General features: G+C 32.8%; 1 protein-coding gene across 2 annotated transcripts in view; it reads right to left on the bottom strand.

Annotated features, from left to right (window-relative positions):
- Positions 1 to 1232: 1232 nt before the first annotated feature.
- TAB2 (TGF-beta activated kinase 1 (MAP3K7) binding protein 2) overlaps positions 1233 to 18092 on the bottom strand; it is a 104320-nt gene continuing 87460 nt past the window's right edge. The window contains exons 4-7 of one of the 2 annotated variants that reach the window (XM_074187798.1): positions 9912 to 10072; positions 9588 to 9681; positions 8641 to 8721; positions 1233 to 3220 (exon numbers count right to left, since the gene is read on the bottom strand). In XM_074187798.1, the coding sequence (XP_074043899.1) occupies positions 3078 to 3220; positions 8641 to 8721; positions 9588 to 9681; positions 9912 to 10072 (479 nt within the window). In that variant the 3' untranslated portion in view covers positions 1233 to 3077. The remainder of the gene's footprint in view (positions 3221 to 8640; positions 8722 to 9587; positions 9682 to 9911; positions 10073 to 18092) is intronic. The other variant, XM_074187799.1, reaches the window with a different exon arrangement.

Here is an 18092-nt window from a genome sequence, read left to right as displayed (position 1 = left end):
CAAAGAGTAGGATGTAGCCCGGATTGGTCATTCATTTAAGAAAAAGCAGTGGAATTTCTAAAGAAATGTATAATCAATTCTCCCCAAATTGGAAAACCCATAATATTGACATAGAAACATGCAATATGAAAAGCATCTTGGTAATATGTGCTGGCCGTTGATAGAGGAGATCAAAGCTGACAAATCTCATAGACATATATATTTCCCTGAGAAGTTTAAACCATTTACAACAACTGCTTAGCAATACATTTTTAAATGCAAAGAAATGCCAGAACCAAAGAATAATTAGTGATGAGAAACAAAAAAGGCTCTAATCTTTCCATCTTAGATTTACACTATTACATTCCACTTTAATTCAATAATTTGCATGTAGTCCAAAGACCATCAACATGTGCTGGTATCACCCTCCTTCATGGCAGGATTTTCTTCTTATTGCATTTTAGGACAGGTTAACCTAGTGTCAATTCCAATTCTATTTAATAATGTGCCTTTCTTTTAACACCATCTTAGAGAAATGCTTATTTTGTTTTTCTTCTCAAAAAAAGGGACTTGCGATTTTTGAAAGTCTAAACTTAAATGTATTTCTACTGAAATTTAAGTGACCTGAAACCATTTATAGGACCTTAAGATTTAGAAGTGGATCATATATTTTAATTTTTCCTTTTGCAGCTTAGAAAATCAAAGTCCAGAGGCACAAAGTCACTTTTCTAAGGTCATAGAGAGGCAGGAACAAGGACTACCCAAATCAGGATGTGAGCTCACTTAGGGCTCCTCTTGCCATGCCTCATTTTTCACTTATTTTCATCACAGGGGTGAGCCTCTAAAATGGGGGAGAAATACAAAGAAAAGTTGTATGTATTAAGACTTCCTCCACAAATCATGAAAAAAGAGACTTATTATTCAATTTCCTGGTTCATTTGAAAGATAAACAACAAGTAGTTTTACAACCTTCTTTTTAACCTGTTGTGGAGAAAACTGGGCAAGTGGTCTGATGAAAAATAATTTAAGAGAACTAGTCTAACACCACAAAATGGAATTTGTGCATTTCAATTTCTTTTCCTGGTTCAAATGGCTTATTTATGTTCCACTGGAGCTTACCCACTCTTCTACAAAGTTAAAAACAAGTCACAAAATTCAACATTAGAATATAACGTTTTTTAATTTTTATAAATAACTTATCTGTTACAAAGACAGTTTGCCCATCTAAATCACAAAACCATCAACTCAAGATATCCAAATTAGGTTTTATTAATAAAACAGGTAAAAACTGATTTATCAATCTTCACATAGAATTGCAGATGAAGCTGAAAAAACAAGGCCTCATTTTAAAAACAAAATGCATCAAATGCAAGTGCTTTGGTTCTTCTGCCTAATTACTTGGGATTGTCAAACTTCTTCCCATCTACAAAATGCAAAATCCTCAAACTCAAGGCTTTTGCATTTATTTAGATTGCATGTAATAATCCTGCTCCATTTTAAAATGTCCACTTGCAAATGTATACTGTGGATGATAGTCTACTTTGTCTCATGCCTTTTGCTACATTTTTTTTTACTTTCTTTAGCCTCATCCTAAGTGCTGCTACAGAATTCCTTTCATGATGTCCTTTATAAATGCATACTGTCATTCCTTTTGCTTGATTTCATTCAATTACATACATTCCTGATCATTTGAGTAGTTTTCCTTATTTAAAAAAAATAATCAAAATAAAGAGATGCTTGAGGTTTGCTTCAGTGTTCAAGTCTGCTTGTTGGTTTTTCCTTTTCCAGCTTTTTCTTCTGTTTTCCTAAATATGGCTAGCCTCATTTTATAAATATATGTGACACTGCCACCAAGTCAGGTTTAGAAACTGATTGCCTAAACAGTAAAGTATTTAAAGTTCTTTAAAAAAAATGGGGTTGTGTGATGCAGTTGCTGGTTTGATATTGTATGTACTTCCTCAATAAATATCTCTTGAAAGTTCTGCAACACCCCAGGCAGATGAAGCAAGCTTATTCCCGTTGCTCTCTTGGTAGGTTGAAGATAATCTGTTGTTTTAAGTTGCCTTGTGAAGGACAAAACACTGTTGAGTCACCCACCATAAAATTCACTGTACAAAGTGAATTTAATGCATAAATCTTCTCATATTTTCCTGCATATTTACCATGCTGCATCTGCAGGTCTTCACAGTACAGCATTTGCAAGGGCAAGGCACAGAATGAGTAAAATTATTTTGTGCATAGTTTCACTTCATTAATGCTCTTTTTTTTTATTTTAAGGCATTGCTTCTCTCAGATAAAGCTTTTTTAAAAAAAGGACATGATCGTGCTTAATCACTAAAAGGGGAAAAAGAAAGTTAACAAAAGACTATTACACTATACAGATAGAAATACGAGAAAATAATAAAGAAAAGAAGTCACTTAAAGCAGGTTCTAGAGCTATGTACAGTAAGAAAAGCAAGGGTATTTCACCATTTGTCCTTTATAGACAACACACACTGTTTCCCTTCTCATTTTTAGACGTGACTGGACTGATGCTAACTTCACAGAGTAGAGATGTTTTCAGGGAAGACAAAAAAAAGCCAAGAGTACCACAGAATTGTCAAGTTCTTCCCCTATTCATTGGCACTAAGTGGCAGCAAACAGTTTAAATAGTTAAATCTTGTTCCTTTTTAATTTTTTTCCATCTATGTAGTGTTTCACTGAAAGCTTAAAAAACAAAAAGCTACCATTCTATTCCTTTCCCCTGTCAAAATTCAGTAGTGACAAAGGGAGAAAAGTTGTTTTAGGAACACCCAAGTATTGAACACAAGAGTTACCCTTAATGGGATATTGGTAATACTGTCCATGGTTTAGGCAGCTGGCAACCAAGTCTTTCAGTAGATTACCTTTCATGTGATGAATTTCAACTGCCTGCTACACAACACTGAGGTATTAATTCTCTGTGGGCTGCCATTTAACACAAGCAAAACACCATCTTGTCATACCTTCAGTTTTGCAAAATCCTATGTATCAATGAAACATTTTTTCCCCAATGACAGAATAGTTCCATGAAAATCTGTTATGTTTTTTTTTTTCGAGAAGATATTGGGCCTTTTGGCTCAGAAATGCCTTGGCATCTCACACTGTTCACAACGGATTAAGGCTGGATGATTCAAAAAGGTACAGGCAGTACAATTCCATTGGGCTCCCTCATCTTCCTCTGTGTCTTGAGATTTTGGTGTTTTGGCAACGGGCCTTTGATCTGTAAGTAGTCAAAATATTTTTGGTTAGAAATCAAAGCTAGGAAGAAAAAAAATCACGTGCTCTGTTAAAATATTGGATATTTTTATTATAATTCTAATATTGCTATCCAATAAAGTTATCCAACTTTACTCCCCATACTGTGACATCCCACACTTTTCTTTCCCCTTGCTTTTCATTATGATGAACACTATTCCTTTCAGGGGAAGGGGGGTGTAGGACATCATCATTTCCCCCCCTCTCCAATAAATAATAGGAGAAAAGAGATTCAGAAAACCTAATTTAATCTGGAGCAAGTTTCAGTAATAATGCTCTATATCTTATGCTTTTTGCCTTAGGTTTATTTACTAAGAGGTAGTGGAAAAGATTCTTAATATGTCATTAAAACAGCTTCTGAAGTGGAGCTCTGTTAAAAAGATAAAGTAACATGTGCACATGTCCCTGAAGTCCAGTTCTATTTCCTACTGTTAGAGCATAAAAGCTTTTCCTTTTTTTACCACCTGTTTCTATATTCTGAACATTTTGTTTTCTCTATATATTGTCTTGAAAATGTGACTCAATACACTGCCTGTTGGAGATGTGGGAGACTCAAGAAGAAGACATATACACTGTCTCCATACATATGTGTATAGTTAAATAATTGATTTATTTTGTTTGGTTATGCATCTTTGTTACAAGGTATTTTTTTTAACTGGGGAAAAGGGACCAGAAGTAATTATGCCGAAAGAAAGAAAATGAAGCGCATTGAAATATATATATATATATATATAAAATTTTTTTTTAAAAAGCAGAGAACTGAAGGTTCAAAAAAAGAAAGCCAAATGGAACAGCTTTGAAACTGGTATCAAAGCCGTACATAGGGGAGGCTAGGTGGTGTAGTGGATAAAGCACCAAACCCTGGAGTCAGGAGTACTTGGGTTCAAATCCGGTCTCAGACACTTAATAATTACCTAGCTGTGTGGCCTTGGCCAAGCCACTTAATCCCGTTTGCCTTGCAAAAACCTAAAAAAAAAAAAAAAGCTGTACATAATAGAAATTTTGTAGTTTAATATATGACCCTCTCCTTTACTCATGTTTGTTGCTGATTGTCAGGTTCAAGATAACTTTGAAATAAAAACTTTAAAAAAGAAAATGTAAGCCTCAAGTGACATTTTCTACCAGTTTTGATATTCTTTAAAAATGAAAATGAGCAAATAAAAACCATTAAAATTTTTTAAATTAAATGGAATATTATCAAGATGAGACCTAGAGTAAAGATAGTAGGGAGTGCAAAAATTCTTTTTACAATTTGTTTTGTTCCTATAAAAGTGTCCATTTAGGACTGCTTTGTGTTAGAAAAGAGTCACCACCACATGAGGTGCTTCACTCCTTTCTTTTCTTTTTTTAGTTTTTGCAAGGCAATGGGGTTAAGTGGCTTGCCCAAGGGCACACAGCTAGGTAATTAATTAAGTGTCTGAGGCCGGATTTGAACTCAGGTACTCCTGGACTCTAGGGCTGGTGCTCTATCCACTGTGCCACCTAGCTGCCTCGCCTCATTCCTTTCTACCTGGCCTTGTGACACCTCACAGGGTTTGAAGGAGATTAAAAAAAAAATCAACCAACAACTCTATTTCATCTGCTGAGATGGAGAACTACCAGGCCTTACCATTTGCCCTACAGTTGAATTTTCTTTTATATTTTATCTCCTCCAATTAGAATATGAGCTCCCTAAGAGTAGAGATTAACTTTTAATTTGTTTCCCCAATGACAAAATTCAGTTAGAGATGAGAGAAAATAAAGATGTATTTTTTTTCCCCCATGCAGGTTCATGGACTCTTGAAATGTATTCTTGGGGGGAAGCAGTATGGGGAAGGTCTTATGAACTCCAGGTTAAAAACCCCTGATATTAAGAGTTAGTAATCTGAGTTGGTGGATTACATAAAAATGCAAATAGAAGGGAAATTATAAAGAAAATAACTTTCAAATGTACTCAATGCAAAGCAAAATAAAAGCTTTGCTTATATAAAATGAATGTAAATTTCATCTTATAAGGAAGAGACCAGGACCATAAGCAATGCACTATACCTAAAGTAATCTGATTTTCATGTAAAAGTAAAAGTAACCTATTTTAAAAAACATCCTTCAAGATAGATTTATTCTGAAATGAAATATCAGCTGAATCAAGGGGAAAATGCAAGGTATATTTCAAAATCATATTATCAAGTTGCTATCTATATCTATATACCTATCTTGACCTGATATTAATTTTCTTGAAACAGATTTAAGCAGCATTAATTTCATAAGTAAAAAAATTGCCTACTGAGAGTTTTAAGTGTGTCTCAGGGTAAAGGCTTCATTTTTCTTTTTGGTTTTTATTCAAGCAAAAAAATTCCATTTCTAATGAAAATATATAATATATAAATCCATGTTTTGTAATAGAACTTTATATTCAGTAAAGAAATTCTGTCAAGATTAATAATGAAAAATGCCTTTTATCACTTTTAAAAATCTAACAAATGAATCTGTTTTATTCATAAACAACAATATTTTCTTTATAATCCATACTCAGTAAATCTTGCAAAGACAACAATATTATTCTGATGATACCTAAATTTCCTGAGGTTATATCTCTTTTTTGTCTCCATGACAATATTATGCTTTAGCTCTACTGAACAATGATGAAAACTAGGACTGCTTACTTTCTTGGTTATTTGCCAACGTCCATTAGAATCAAATACCTCCTACAATTCTGAGGTGGTTGTATGTATGAAAATTTAAAAATTCTTAATGTCCTTAGTCTAGACTACATTGGATTACTGAGGTAGGGTCATTCAATATCTCTCTAGAAAGCATTCAAATACTATTTAAAATGACCCAGGAAAATAAATAAATAAAATGGCTCGGGATGCCAGCAAGGTTTATAGTTTTTTTTCCCTAGCTGCATAGGTAATGAACACCTAAAAGTTGAATAAAGTTTATTTATAGATTATCAAATGCTGAATCAAGAAATATGTTACATAAGGTGTTATCTTCTTCCATCAATAGAGAAGTACTATTTCCTAAGATTTAAATATGAGGAATAAAGGAAAAGATATGAAAATAAAATAAGAGTATTTAGGAAAAAGATCCCTGAAACAATGAAGATACTTATTTTATATTATCAAATTCCACAATATTCAATTTAATGAACAGTAAGATCTCATGTAATGTCTCTGTGTAAAGGACAATCAAGAATTTTCTTCAGTAAGATGAAACTTATGTTAATACTTCGCTCAAATACAAACGTACTAATTTTCAATATGGTAAAAGTTCAGAACTGTCAAAAGCTAAAAGCAGAGAATACTTTTTTCTAGAATATGAACACTGATGACTAATGCTGGATAATCTGAGGTACCCTGACAAAGAAATAAGAATTACAATGTAATTCAAAATATGGTAAAATGTAAATTTTTGAATTCTCATTAATAATGAAAAATTTAGATTTCAGAGATTTCCCCCCCACCCCCAGCTATAAGAAGTAGCACTTTGCGATTGTATTCTCTTTCACAACACACAATTCTCCACTTAGGCAGAACAGAAAATGTTATGCTAATTCAGTTGAATCAATATTGGCAGAAATAATTTTGCATATTTCAATACCTCTGATACACTTTTACAAACTCAAGAAGTTTTCAGTTACTGTGCATGAAACAAAATAGGTTTTAGCTTCATTGTAATTAAATACTTAGAAAGATGACTAAAACACTAGAACACAGTCTCAAGGACAAGTTTTGAAGTCAATTATACTGTCTCAATTTAACCTGCATATAAAAGCAAGGACACTGTTTTATGGTTGATGTCAAGTAAAGTAGTTTACTGTCCCAACTAGTCATATTTGAATTTAGAAAAATGATGATCTACTTTTAACTGCCACTGGACTTACATTTACTGTTTTTATTCTTTATTATTTTTATTATCCCCCAAAGGAAAACAAACTATTTTTTATGTAATAAAATACTCTTTTCTTTTTTGGGGGGGTTAGGTTTTAAAAGTCATTAATATTTCTTATTTTAGTCATTACTGCACCTACATCCTTTCCTTTGCTCTCCTTTTCTTTTGATTTTATTATCACTGGAATTCATGTTATATTACTATCCTTTGTCTACACTGACATGCTTTCTTTCACAGTACATACATAATTAAGCTTTATTTCTAAATACTTGTTCTGGCTTAACCATTTATTGTTTTTCTGTTGTAATTCAAACTAAAACTTTTCATTCATTCACTTTTATAATTCTTTGTTATTTAAAAAGGTACCAATTCTTAACATATATATTGCCTTTTAAGAAAATTCTCATTGCAGATTCCTATTTTTTTTTTTTTTTTTTTAGGTTTTTGCAAGGCAAATGGGGTTAAGTGGCTTGCCCAAGGCCACATATCTAGGTAATTATTAAGTGTCTGAGGCCGGATTTGAGCTCAGGTACTCCTAACTCCAGGGCTGGTGCTCTATCCACTGCGCCACCTAGCCACCCTGCAGATTCCTAATTTTTGTATGTGTTCATAGACCCTAAATCTTCAGAATCAACTACAATCATGGGATTTGGATTCTAGGAGAAAACAAACAGCATTTATAAAGCACTAATTATAGGATCATAGTCACAAGGTGACTTGTCATAAAATAAGAAACATAGCTGATTTCTTGGAGATCAAATCATACAGGTGGGCAAGATATTGAGTCAGAATCCAAACTTGGACCCCTGCCTTTCAGATTCAGGACTAGACCACTGATTAGCTAACTAAATATTTCTTTTCAATTGAAATTTTCCTTAAAAAGACTGATTTATTTGTTATGTCAATAAAATCATAACAACTTTATGAAACTGTTGAATAAACCAAAAGTCTGTCTGACTATTCAAACACGTCTATGCCTAAAAAGGCATGTAAAAAGTGAAGTCACATTTTAAATATATTTTAGGGTGCTCACTATTTAAAGGAACTAATTAATCCTTTAAAAATACAAGTAAGCATTCCTAATTTAATTTTAAATGATCAGATTTTCATACATGAAGTTTTTTTTAATGCAAAAAAAGAACTCCATAAGGAAATTTCCTTTTTATCAAGAATAAAGAATTACTCAAACTTGGGAGATAAAAGCAGTTTTGATGTGACATTTCAGAACATAAATTCTTTTATTTGGTGAACATTTAGTAATACTCAATATTTGGATAATGTATAGGAAAAATGAACTGCATGCAAAAGTTTGAAATTGTACTAACACAATTCTGAAAAAATTCTCCCCAAATATAATACCAGAAAAAAATTTCTTTTAAGGAATTTAACAGTAATGGAAATAAATTAAAGTATATGGCACTCAACTAATGTGCTTCTAGAGTAGAAGTTGTTAAAAACAACATGGGATTTTAACATTTTTTTCTCTTTCAAAATAAAGTATTTTTCACATACCTTTGGGCTTTGGTGGCACAGGACCTACAAATCCAATATTATCATAAAAGTTATGAATTGCACTGGGATTAAAATGTGGTCCTGAAACAAAAGACAGGTTTTTTAAAGCTCAAAATATTTGTTTTTAAAAATATTCTCTTTCTAATAATTAACAAAATGTGAATATTGGTAATCTTTTCCACTGATTTCAAATTACAGTCACTCTCAGTGAAGTGTGAGTTTACCCTTAATTTTGAATCAAGGGTAAATCAGTAAGACCTTCTAAGAAATGAGGTTAAGAGTGGCAGAATTGAAAATAATTTAGACCTAAATCTCTAAAATCTTGCTTAAAAAAAAACCCAACTATATTTTTAACATTCAATTATGTTGACTTCTTCCCCTTTCCAAGCTTTTTTCTAGTTCCCTAAGTTTAGGCTTGGGCTAAATGAAATTCTAAACAAAGTTACTGTATATAATAATATCTGCTGTTTATTACTGAGAACATGTAGAAAATACATAGTAAATAGAGGAGAAAATGTACAGTACAGAACTTTAAATTTATAAGTTATTACAATTTTGACTGAAAGTAGAGGCTTTTGTCTTTATGTCTTCAATAGAATGGGCTTTGAATGGTCAAAGAAAAAAGAGAAGCAAAAATAAATAAACAATTCAATATTTAGTAAAAATCTCTCTGAAATATATTTTTCCCTAATTCTTCAAATACTCAAAAATTTTCTTTTCCTTATATCAGATGAATAAAAAGTTAGCTTAGACCAATCATAGCAAGATAATTTCTGACAAGTTAAGAAGATGGTGGTACTGCTAAAATCTCCTTAAAGAAGTCTCCAAGTAGACAGTCAAATATTCAGAAAATAGGATAATGAATTGTAAGTGAATTTTTTTTAGCAACAAGGAGAAAGTAAATTAAAATATATTTCAGCTGGTTTTGCACCAAGTCAATACTTTACCTCTGGCTTGAAAAAGATCAATCTCTTTGGTTAGACAGTCAATGTCAATCTGCAGTTGTCTATTACAACTTCTTAACTGTTGCATTTCTTCAAGCTGAAAAATAACCCCATGTGAGATGGATTTCTGCTCAATCCTCAAATAATATTTAAATTAAATTAGTCTGGGGAAAGGGAAGCCTAATTCAGGTTTGGAAACAGGAAAAAAAAGATTTTAAATGCAATTTTGTAAAAATAAGTCAAAATTTTTTTTTTTAAATGAAAGGGTAGGTATACCTGGTCTTTTGCTAACATATGTAGATAATGAAATTTATGATTTAAACTTACTGAAGGAATTTGGGATATAGAATTCGATCTTTTTAGGCGTCTTCGAGTTAGGTTATTCTCCATTTCATTGACCTCAGATTTTAGTTTATCCAGCTTTTTCTTTTGAATCTCAAGTTCTCGTTGAAGCCGTTCCATCCTGGCTTTCTGGTGTACCAGTAAAGCTGCAATACATTTTTTAGTAAACATAAGGTTCTATTCAGATTACTTAATTACTCATTAAGTAGTACTTGAAAAAAACCTTGGAAAAATCTTAGAAGCAGAAATAGAAATAAGTATTTCTGAAAAGTAAAATTTTCTTAATGATCCTGGGACATTTTAAATGCCAACAATATTTTAATAATCTAAAGTAGAAGTGTTTCAATTTATTAAAATAAATATTGGCCACTCTTATCAAGAGTCTTGGATCTGCATGTTACAATACTGACTCCTGATTCTTCAAATCTAAGGATGAATATGATCATTTAGATATCTAAGTCAAATACTCCCAATGGTCTTTTGAAAGAAGACTATGTAAATCCGCCACATTCAAATCAATTCAATAAACATTTAAGTACCAGGTGACAAGTGCTAAACTAAACCTGGGAAGACAAAAAATGAGAAACCAATTGGTCATTAACACTTGATTCCTGAACATATTAGGGCTGGTCTAATTCTACCAAAATACTAGCTCTGGGACATTATCACTACCCTGTGTAAGTCATTTAACTGTGAGCTTCAGTTTTCTTTTTTTTTTAAGGGGGAGTAAGGGGAGGGGGAAATTTTAGATTAAGGGGAGAAATTCTCTTTTATTCAGTGATTCAATGAAGCAGAACAAACTAATAATGATATGTACATTACATGTGATTACATGTAAAATACATTTAAATTTGTTTTTTTAAAATGTTGAGTTCCAAATTCTTATTTCAGTTCCCTTCCCCCTCCTGACAAAGTAAGTAATTTGATGTTATATATGTGCAATTGGTACAAAACACATTTCCATAAACCAATCTTTTTTTTAGGTTTTTGCAAGGCAAATGAGGTTAAGTGGCTTGCCCAAGGCCACACAGCTAGGTAATTATTAAGTGTCTGAGACCGGATTTGAACTCAGGTACTCCTGACTCCAAGGCCAGTGCTTTATCCACTACGCCACCTAGCCACCCCATAAACCAATATTTTTTTAAGGGAATGAATAATCAACTACTCTCCTGGTCACTGAACAGAACCATATATTACAGAACCCAGTTATTAACTGGGGTTTGATCTTGGGGATTCCAATGGGGAATCAATGGATTCCAAAGTTCAGTTAGGTAAGCTTGGGCAGCAAGGTGGAGCAGGAGCTAGAGGGCTTAGAATCAGGAAGTCCCAAGTTCAAGTTCAGCCTTAGTTACTTACTACCTGGGTGAAACCCAGGACAAATTATTTAACCTCTGTTTTCCCCAGTTTCCTCAACTGTAAATTGGAGTAATAATAGCACTTACCTGGTAGGGTTAAGAGTATCAAATGAGATTATATTAGTAAAAAGAGCTTAGTACAGACCCTGGGCTCCCGGTAGGCACTATATATATATAAAAATATATTCATTCCCTTCTCTCCTTGCTGAGCAAAGGATCAGACACTAAAATACAAAATTTATAGGTTTAATTTTCCCTTTGCTTTTTTTCCCCCTTATCACAAGGAATAACTGACCCATTAGAAGTGCAGATTCTACTAGTTATCAGATGATTAATGAAGGAAAAAGAAAGATAGGAAAAAGAGCCAGAAAGGATAAAACAAGACACATTCACCTTCTATTCTCACCTCTAAATTCTTCATGCTCAAAACACAAACTAAGGCCAAATAAGTCACAAAAAGGTATAACATTATTTTTTAAGTTATAATGAAAAACATTTGAATCAAATTGCATCTATTAAATATCATATATAGAACAAGTGAATATTATTTGCTTATGATACCAGAATTTTTTAAGTTTCCATCTTGGATACCCTTGAGGGTAAGCAACAACTGGGTAAACATGGAGGCTTGGCATTCTCCTAGTTAAAAGGCAGTGGTCCTTGAGCCCCCCAGTCAAGAACTTTTAAATCTTTTTTAGAGTAGATATCTGCAAAATATTACAAAATGCTTGCAAAACAGGATCTAGGTTGGGCATATCTGGTTCAGAGACCTTAGAAAAATTGTGGAACCTGAGTTGCAAAAGGCACAATTTTTTGGTTCAAATTAATATGGAAAGCACAGAAAAAACATTCAAAACAAAACATCTTTTAGGTTAAAATTTTAGATCAAGTTCTTACACAGAAGTATTTCTCAAAATAGGTGTTACAAAGATTAGATCCCCTAAGGGTTATTTGGAGGTGAGAATGTTCAAAGGACTCATGCCATTATCATTCTTGTCCTCTTGTCCTCTTCACCATTTTGTCTCTTCACATTCAGAACAAAAATGTTAGCCTTTTATTACTAGCCAGTGAATTAGCAAATAAAAGGGAAAAATGCTCTGAACACTGGTAGAAGCAATGAGTACTTAATGGGGAGGGAATGTGAAGACTGATAAAAAATGAGTCAAAAAGATGGAGAGAAGAAAGAACAGAAAGGCAAGGGGAAAGTGAAAGAGGAGGAGGGAGGGAGAAAGACAGGGAGAGAGAAATAAACTATGAGGACACTGACTGTAACTTCTCTCTATTTCATTACTTCCAAAGTATTCTGGGAAGAATAGGACTGACTGTGAGAAGAACAAGCACTAGGCTACGACACAGAGTGAGAAAGCAAAAACAATGAGCGTGGTGTCATGACCTTACTGTTAAGAAATTAAATTATTTTCACTCCTTTCCTTGAGAAAGGATATATAATTTGTAAGAGAAATAACATTGTACTTTTTTTTTTTTAGAAAATTTTATTTCTAGTAACAAAATTGTTACAGTAGGTCATTAGTTAGGAGTAAAATGCAGCAAAAGAAATAAAATGTAGACAAAATCTTCAGGTAACTATGAAAAGTTTGCTACAGTTTGACTTCCTTACTGTCTAACAAACAGTATGGCTTAAGAATAATATACTGATTATATGAATTTACCTGAGAAAGGAGCTGTGCTCATACACATTTAACACCATCAGCTGAGGCTGTCTAACCCTCTTTGAATCTGGCTATTACAAATATTTAGATAAATTTCAATGAGATGAGGGTGGGTCCCCAATGAAGGAGGGTCAGAAACAAGGGGAAAAAAATGCAGATGTTGTTTAGGGGGTGGAGAAATTTGATTGTGTTGGTATACATGACTTTGCTGTAATAGTATTTTGCACACAGAATAAAAGATTATAAATCTGTCATCCAGGCAATCAACAGCCAATTAAATATCTACTGTCTTTTATAAGTAAATACAAATTATATACAAGGAAACAAAAAGTAACTTTTATGCAGAGTAGATGGATTAGAGAGGGGAGAGACTTAAGGCAGGGAGACCAAAAAAGAGGCCAGTAGAATAATTCAAGCAAGAAGCAATGAGTAACTGAACTAAAGTGGTAGCTGTGTGAACAGAGGAAAAAAAAAGCTGTTTAAGTGAAGATAAGAGGATGCATGTAAGGGGGGGGGAGGGGGGACAATTGACAAGATTTGGCTAATGCCTGGATGTGGAGGGGGGAAGACTGAAGAGTGGAGGACAGCAATAAGGTACTGAGTGATTGAAAGAGTGGTATACCGTTGTCTGATGGGAAGATGGGAAGGAACTGAGTTTTTATGGGGAGAAAATGAGTACTATTTTGGATACCCAGTCTAAACTGTTCAACAGGAAGTTGGTGATATGGGGTTTGGTGTTCAGAAGAAATCCTAGGACTCAATATAGAGCTCTCAGGATCATCTGCAAAGAGATGATAGCTGAACCTTGGAATGTTTGAGATTAGGGAGAAAAAGGAATGGGGGCCCTAGTCACCAAAGAGGACAAAGATAGTCAGGAGAAGACTAAAGAGTAATATCACTAAAACTCAGAAAGTCCAATGATCTGGTGTGATAAAGGAGAGTTACATGGAGGCAAGAAACAGGCAGTTTTCCCCTAGAATTATGGCTGTGAAAGGAAGAAAAGATAATAGGGGATGATAGTTTAAAGGACTGTAGGTCAAGTGAAAGGTTTTCAGGGATAGAAGAGACTTTCAAATGAGACAATGAAGATAAGAAAGAGGGGAGACGTCAGTCTATGTCTTAGGTGCACCTGTAAAATCAGAGGGTTGGACTAGATCAGAGTTGTCAAGCTCACAGAAGCAAGAGCTTCATCATACATAAACATTCCTACAGCAGGGGTAGGAACTGTGGAGCCACACTGGTCTGGCTGGCTCTGCCAAGGAAACTATAGGCAGGATTCAAAATTCAATAAATCTAGGTTTTTTTAGAGGTGAATTAATTAAATGTTTGACCAAATATAGCCCAGGAATGACATTATAAATATCCAAAAGGCCCTTAGCAGAAAAAAGGTTCCCTACTCCTGCCCTACAAAATGCATATTTTGGTAAATATTTCCCAATTACATTTTTAATCTGGGTGTGAACCTGAAATTGTTGCTGGCAGCATGGCCAGCCTGTGTTTGACACCTCTGATCCAAATGCCTCTTTAGAGGCACTTCCCAATCTAAATCCATGTTAACTTTGTTCTCTATTAGAATTATTAAGATTTACTAAGTTTTCTTACCTTCTTTAATATTACTGCAACTCTAAGCATTTTTTTAACTGATATTGGGGAAGAAAAATAAAAAAAACACCACTATACACTCCTGTAAAAGGTAGTGAAACAATGTCATATTGATTCTGCATTTCATCATACCTACTGCCTTGTACAAGGTACTTGGTCAATACTTAATGAATAAAGATGAGTAGGTAATAAGAATTTTCAATTCCCTTTTAAGTTATAAAAATACAGCATTAAAAAGCACCTAAAAATTTGTGCTTTTAAAACTTCTTTGAATATTGTGTCTTTTGACATGATTTATGAAATGTTTACATGTATTTTAAAAATGTGACATTTTAGCTCACGAGTGATGGGTTATTAAGTTATTTATATCATAGAAATAACTCAGTGCATATTTATATCATAGAAATAACTCAGTGCATATTAATATAACAAAAAACCTTTTAGCCAAGAAAACTTGGATTATATTATTTTGCTTTTTTAGTAGAGTAACAAAAGGGAAAAGGATTAAGGAAAAAAAGGAGAAAGTATTCTATTATAATATAATAATCTATATCCCAAACTAAATTTTAGTGAGGTAAATATGATTTGTTTATAAATCCATTTTCTAACTATTAAAATTATCCAAATTCTGAATATTAATAGAAACAATTACCAATGTTTTCAAAAGAAGACACTTTTCTGAGCAATTTGTCAAATTCTATAATGGGTACATGAAAACTACTAGAGAAAGAATAACCTAGAAATAGCTTCTATTTTTCCTTTGGACACTCCAAAGTACAAATGTCATGTAATCATTAGAGGCAGATTTTCTGATACAATGCTTGTGATGGCTATAAAATTTAGAAGGCAAAGATGAAACTTTCTAAAGGAAATCAGTACATTTTCTCTCCCACACAGAATTGATGATCTGTCCTAAATCAAAAAAATCCATCCCTCCCAAAACCCCCAAATTGAGTTTTCTTATTTATAGATACTGGTGATTTGCAACAGACAATAAAATTTATGATTTGAATAATATGTGGAGTGCTTATTCATGAGTTTTTAACACCATTAGCATACTGTTTGTGCATAGTAGGGACTTGAAACATTTGTTCAATTTAATTGAACTGTTTAAATTTTAATAATGTTAACCAATAGCTTTTTTTTACTGAACAGTCCAAACAGAATCTTTAGTCAGAAATTATAATATATACTATATGTGTGTATACTACATAATTACTATGTATATTACAATATACAATATATATTTAAAAAGTAAAAACTGAATTTCTTTAAAACAAACCAACTCTATTATTCAGAATGATGTGACACTATTACTTTCTTGTATGGGCTTAATTCTCCAAAAATATATGATTTCAACTATATTTTAATGGCAACATATCAAGATAAGGATCTATAAAAGATACTTTTAATAAATTCACATATAAAACAATACAATGTTGAAGACATTTCAAAGAACAGTTAGAAAATGTGATACTGGGGATTTCATTTTATGTTCTTTTGGAAAACATGACAATTTTTTCTATTTTTATTATTTCTATTTATTATTTCAGCCAAGAGTTGTGATTTTTTTCAGAAGTTAATGATAACAAGGAAGGATTAAAGCCCAAAGAAATCCCCACTATTCATTTTCTTCTATTTTCTCTCCCTTAAAAAAGATACATATTAATAGTTTATATTCTTCTCACTGTAATTGTCATGTATTCAACAATAGAGGAATATTGATCAATAGCAAAATGACAATTCTGAACATAACTCTAAATAGTAAAATGACCATATTATTTAAATATTATTTAAATATTTTGCAATTTTGAGAATACATATGTTTTCTTATGCTACAAAAAGTTTATCTGCCATGGAAAGATTTTCTATTAAGGTTTGTAATAGTGCATTTGATTTAGTCTTGATTTCCTAACTGGTGATGAAATAAGCAGAAGAGTTCAGGGGCAGTAGGTGGTGCAGTGGATAGAGCATCGGCCCTGGAGTCAGGAAGATTTGAGTTCAAATCTTACCTCAGACACTTAATAATTACCTAACGGTGTGACCTTGGGCAAGTCACTTAACTCCATTGCTTTGTCACTCCCCCCCCCCAAAGAAAAAGCATTCATTCTGCACTTTCCCACAATATAAAATGAGTTGCACTGAGTGGTCTTTTGGTTCTCCAACTTCTAAGAAGTCAAAGATTCAAGGGAAGGATTTCTGAGAACTTAAACATAAAAATAAACTATAAGAAAATATTCTTTGGCAAATAGAACCAGGAAAGCCAAAGGTGGTAATGAATGTCTTGTCTCAAAGGAAAAAATTGCAAATCCTTGACCATTTTTCTGATTCACTACTTATCTTATCTCTTATAACCGTTAAATTGAAATTATTAGCTAATCTTCATTTTGTTTCTTCTAGCTGGGACTCACTCTTGCTGAGGACTCTTGTGGTCCTACAAGCCTCAGCTTTAATTTTCTTTCTTGGATTTTACTCTAGTATCACATTTGATGAGAAAAAAGCCCTAACACTTTCACGAGTTAACTTAGACTACTTCTGCTACCCTCTTTGACTATACTGCAGTAAAGTATCAAATAATCTATCTTTTAAAAACCAAAACAAACATTTTCTATTTTTGAAATACCTCTCTGTCTAGCAATTAAGGTTTCAAGTATTATAAGAAAATAAAGGTAAATTTGTATGTGACATCTTCCAGTTCTCAAGAAAAAAATGTTTCCTCTGACTGCCCTCTACACTCCACTGAAATAGCAATGAAATATTCCACAACTTTTTTTCCACAACTCCATTTTCACAAATGGAGTCAGGCTGCCCTACAATCTACTAACTCCCTACACTAATAGCATCAAACTCAGTGCATTCCTGTGGGTTACATACTGCCTTAGAAAAATCACAATTTAAAATTGTTTTATTATATTTTAGTTTATTGTGTTAAATAATTCCTAATTACATTTTATGAGGGTACTCACTGGCCATAGTTCATGAGTTAACACTTTTGGATTATACCATAAAAAATTAAACTGTGGGAGTTCAAAAGGTATAGCAATTCCTAAATTACTAAAAATGGTCAATTTTCACTTGAATTCAACTAGGGAATTGTTTTGCACAAACAGTTTAAAGGGCTACAAGGCCAGAAGAGATCTACACTCCAAATCTAGCTGAATATATATATATATATATATTTTCCTTTTCCTGATGGACACTCCCCCAAAATAGCTTATAGACTGGAACTTAGTGTGGACATACACACACATGTTTACCAATAAATTCTATAATTACTTAAATCAATTTCATTTTAAACAATTTTCAACTAAGAGAAGAATTGCTTGATTTTGGCAGACAAAAATCTGAAGATTTGTCAGATCTAGAGACTAATTAAACTTGCCGCTAACTGAAATATAACCACTGATTAAGTCATAATTGTCTTGTAAATAAGAGTTAGCATGGAAAAGTAGAAATTAGAACTGGATCAGGAAGTCCAGAAATCTGGTTTGTTGTACTAGTTAGTTATCAGTAAACAGTTAAGTGATTTTAAATGGCTC

Source organism: Macrotis lagotis, chromosome 5 (genome assembly GCF_037893015.1).
Source record: "Macrotis lagotis isolate mMagLag1 chromosome 5, bilby.v1.9.chrom.fasta, whole genome shotgun sequence".
NCBI classification, from domain to species: domain Eukaryota; kingdom Metazoa; phylum Chordata; class Mammalia; order Peramelemorphia; family Peramelidae; genus Macrotis; species Macrotis lagotis.
This window is presented reverse-complemented; position numbering and strand designations above follow the sequence as displayed.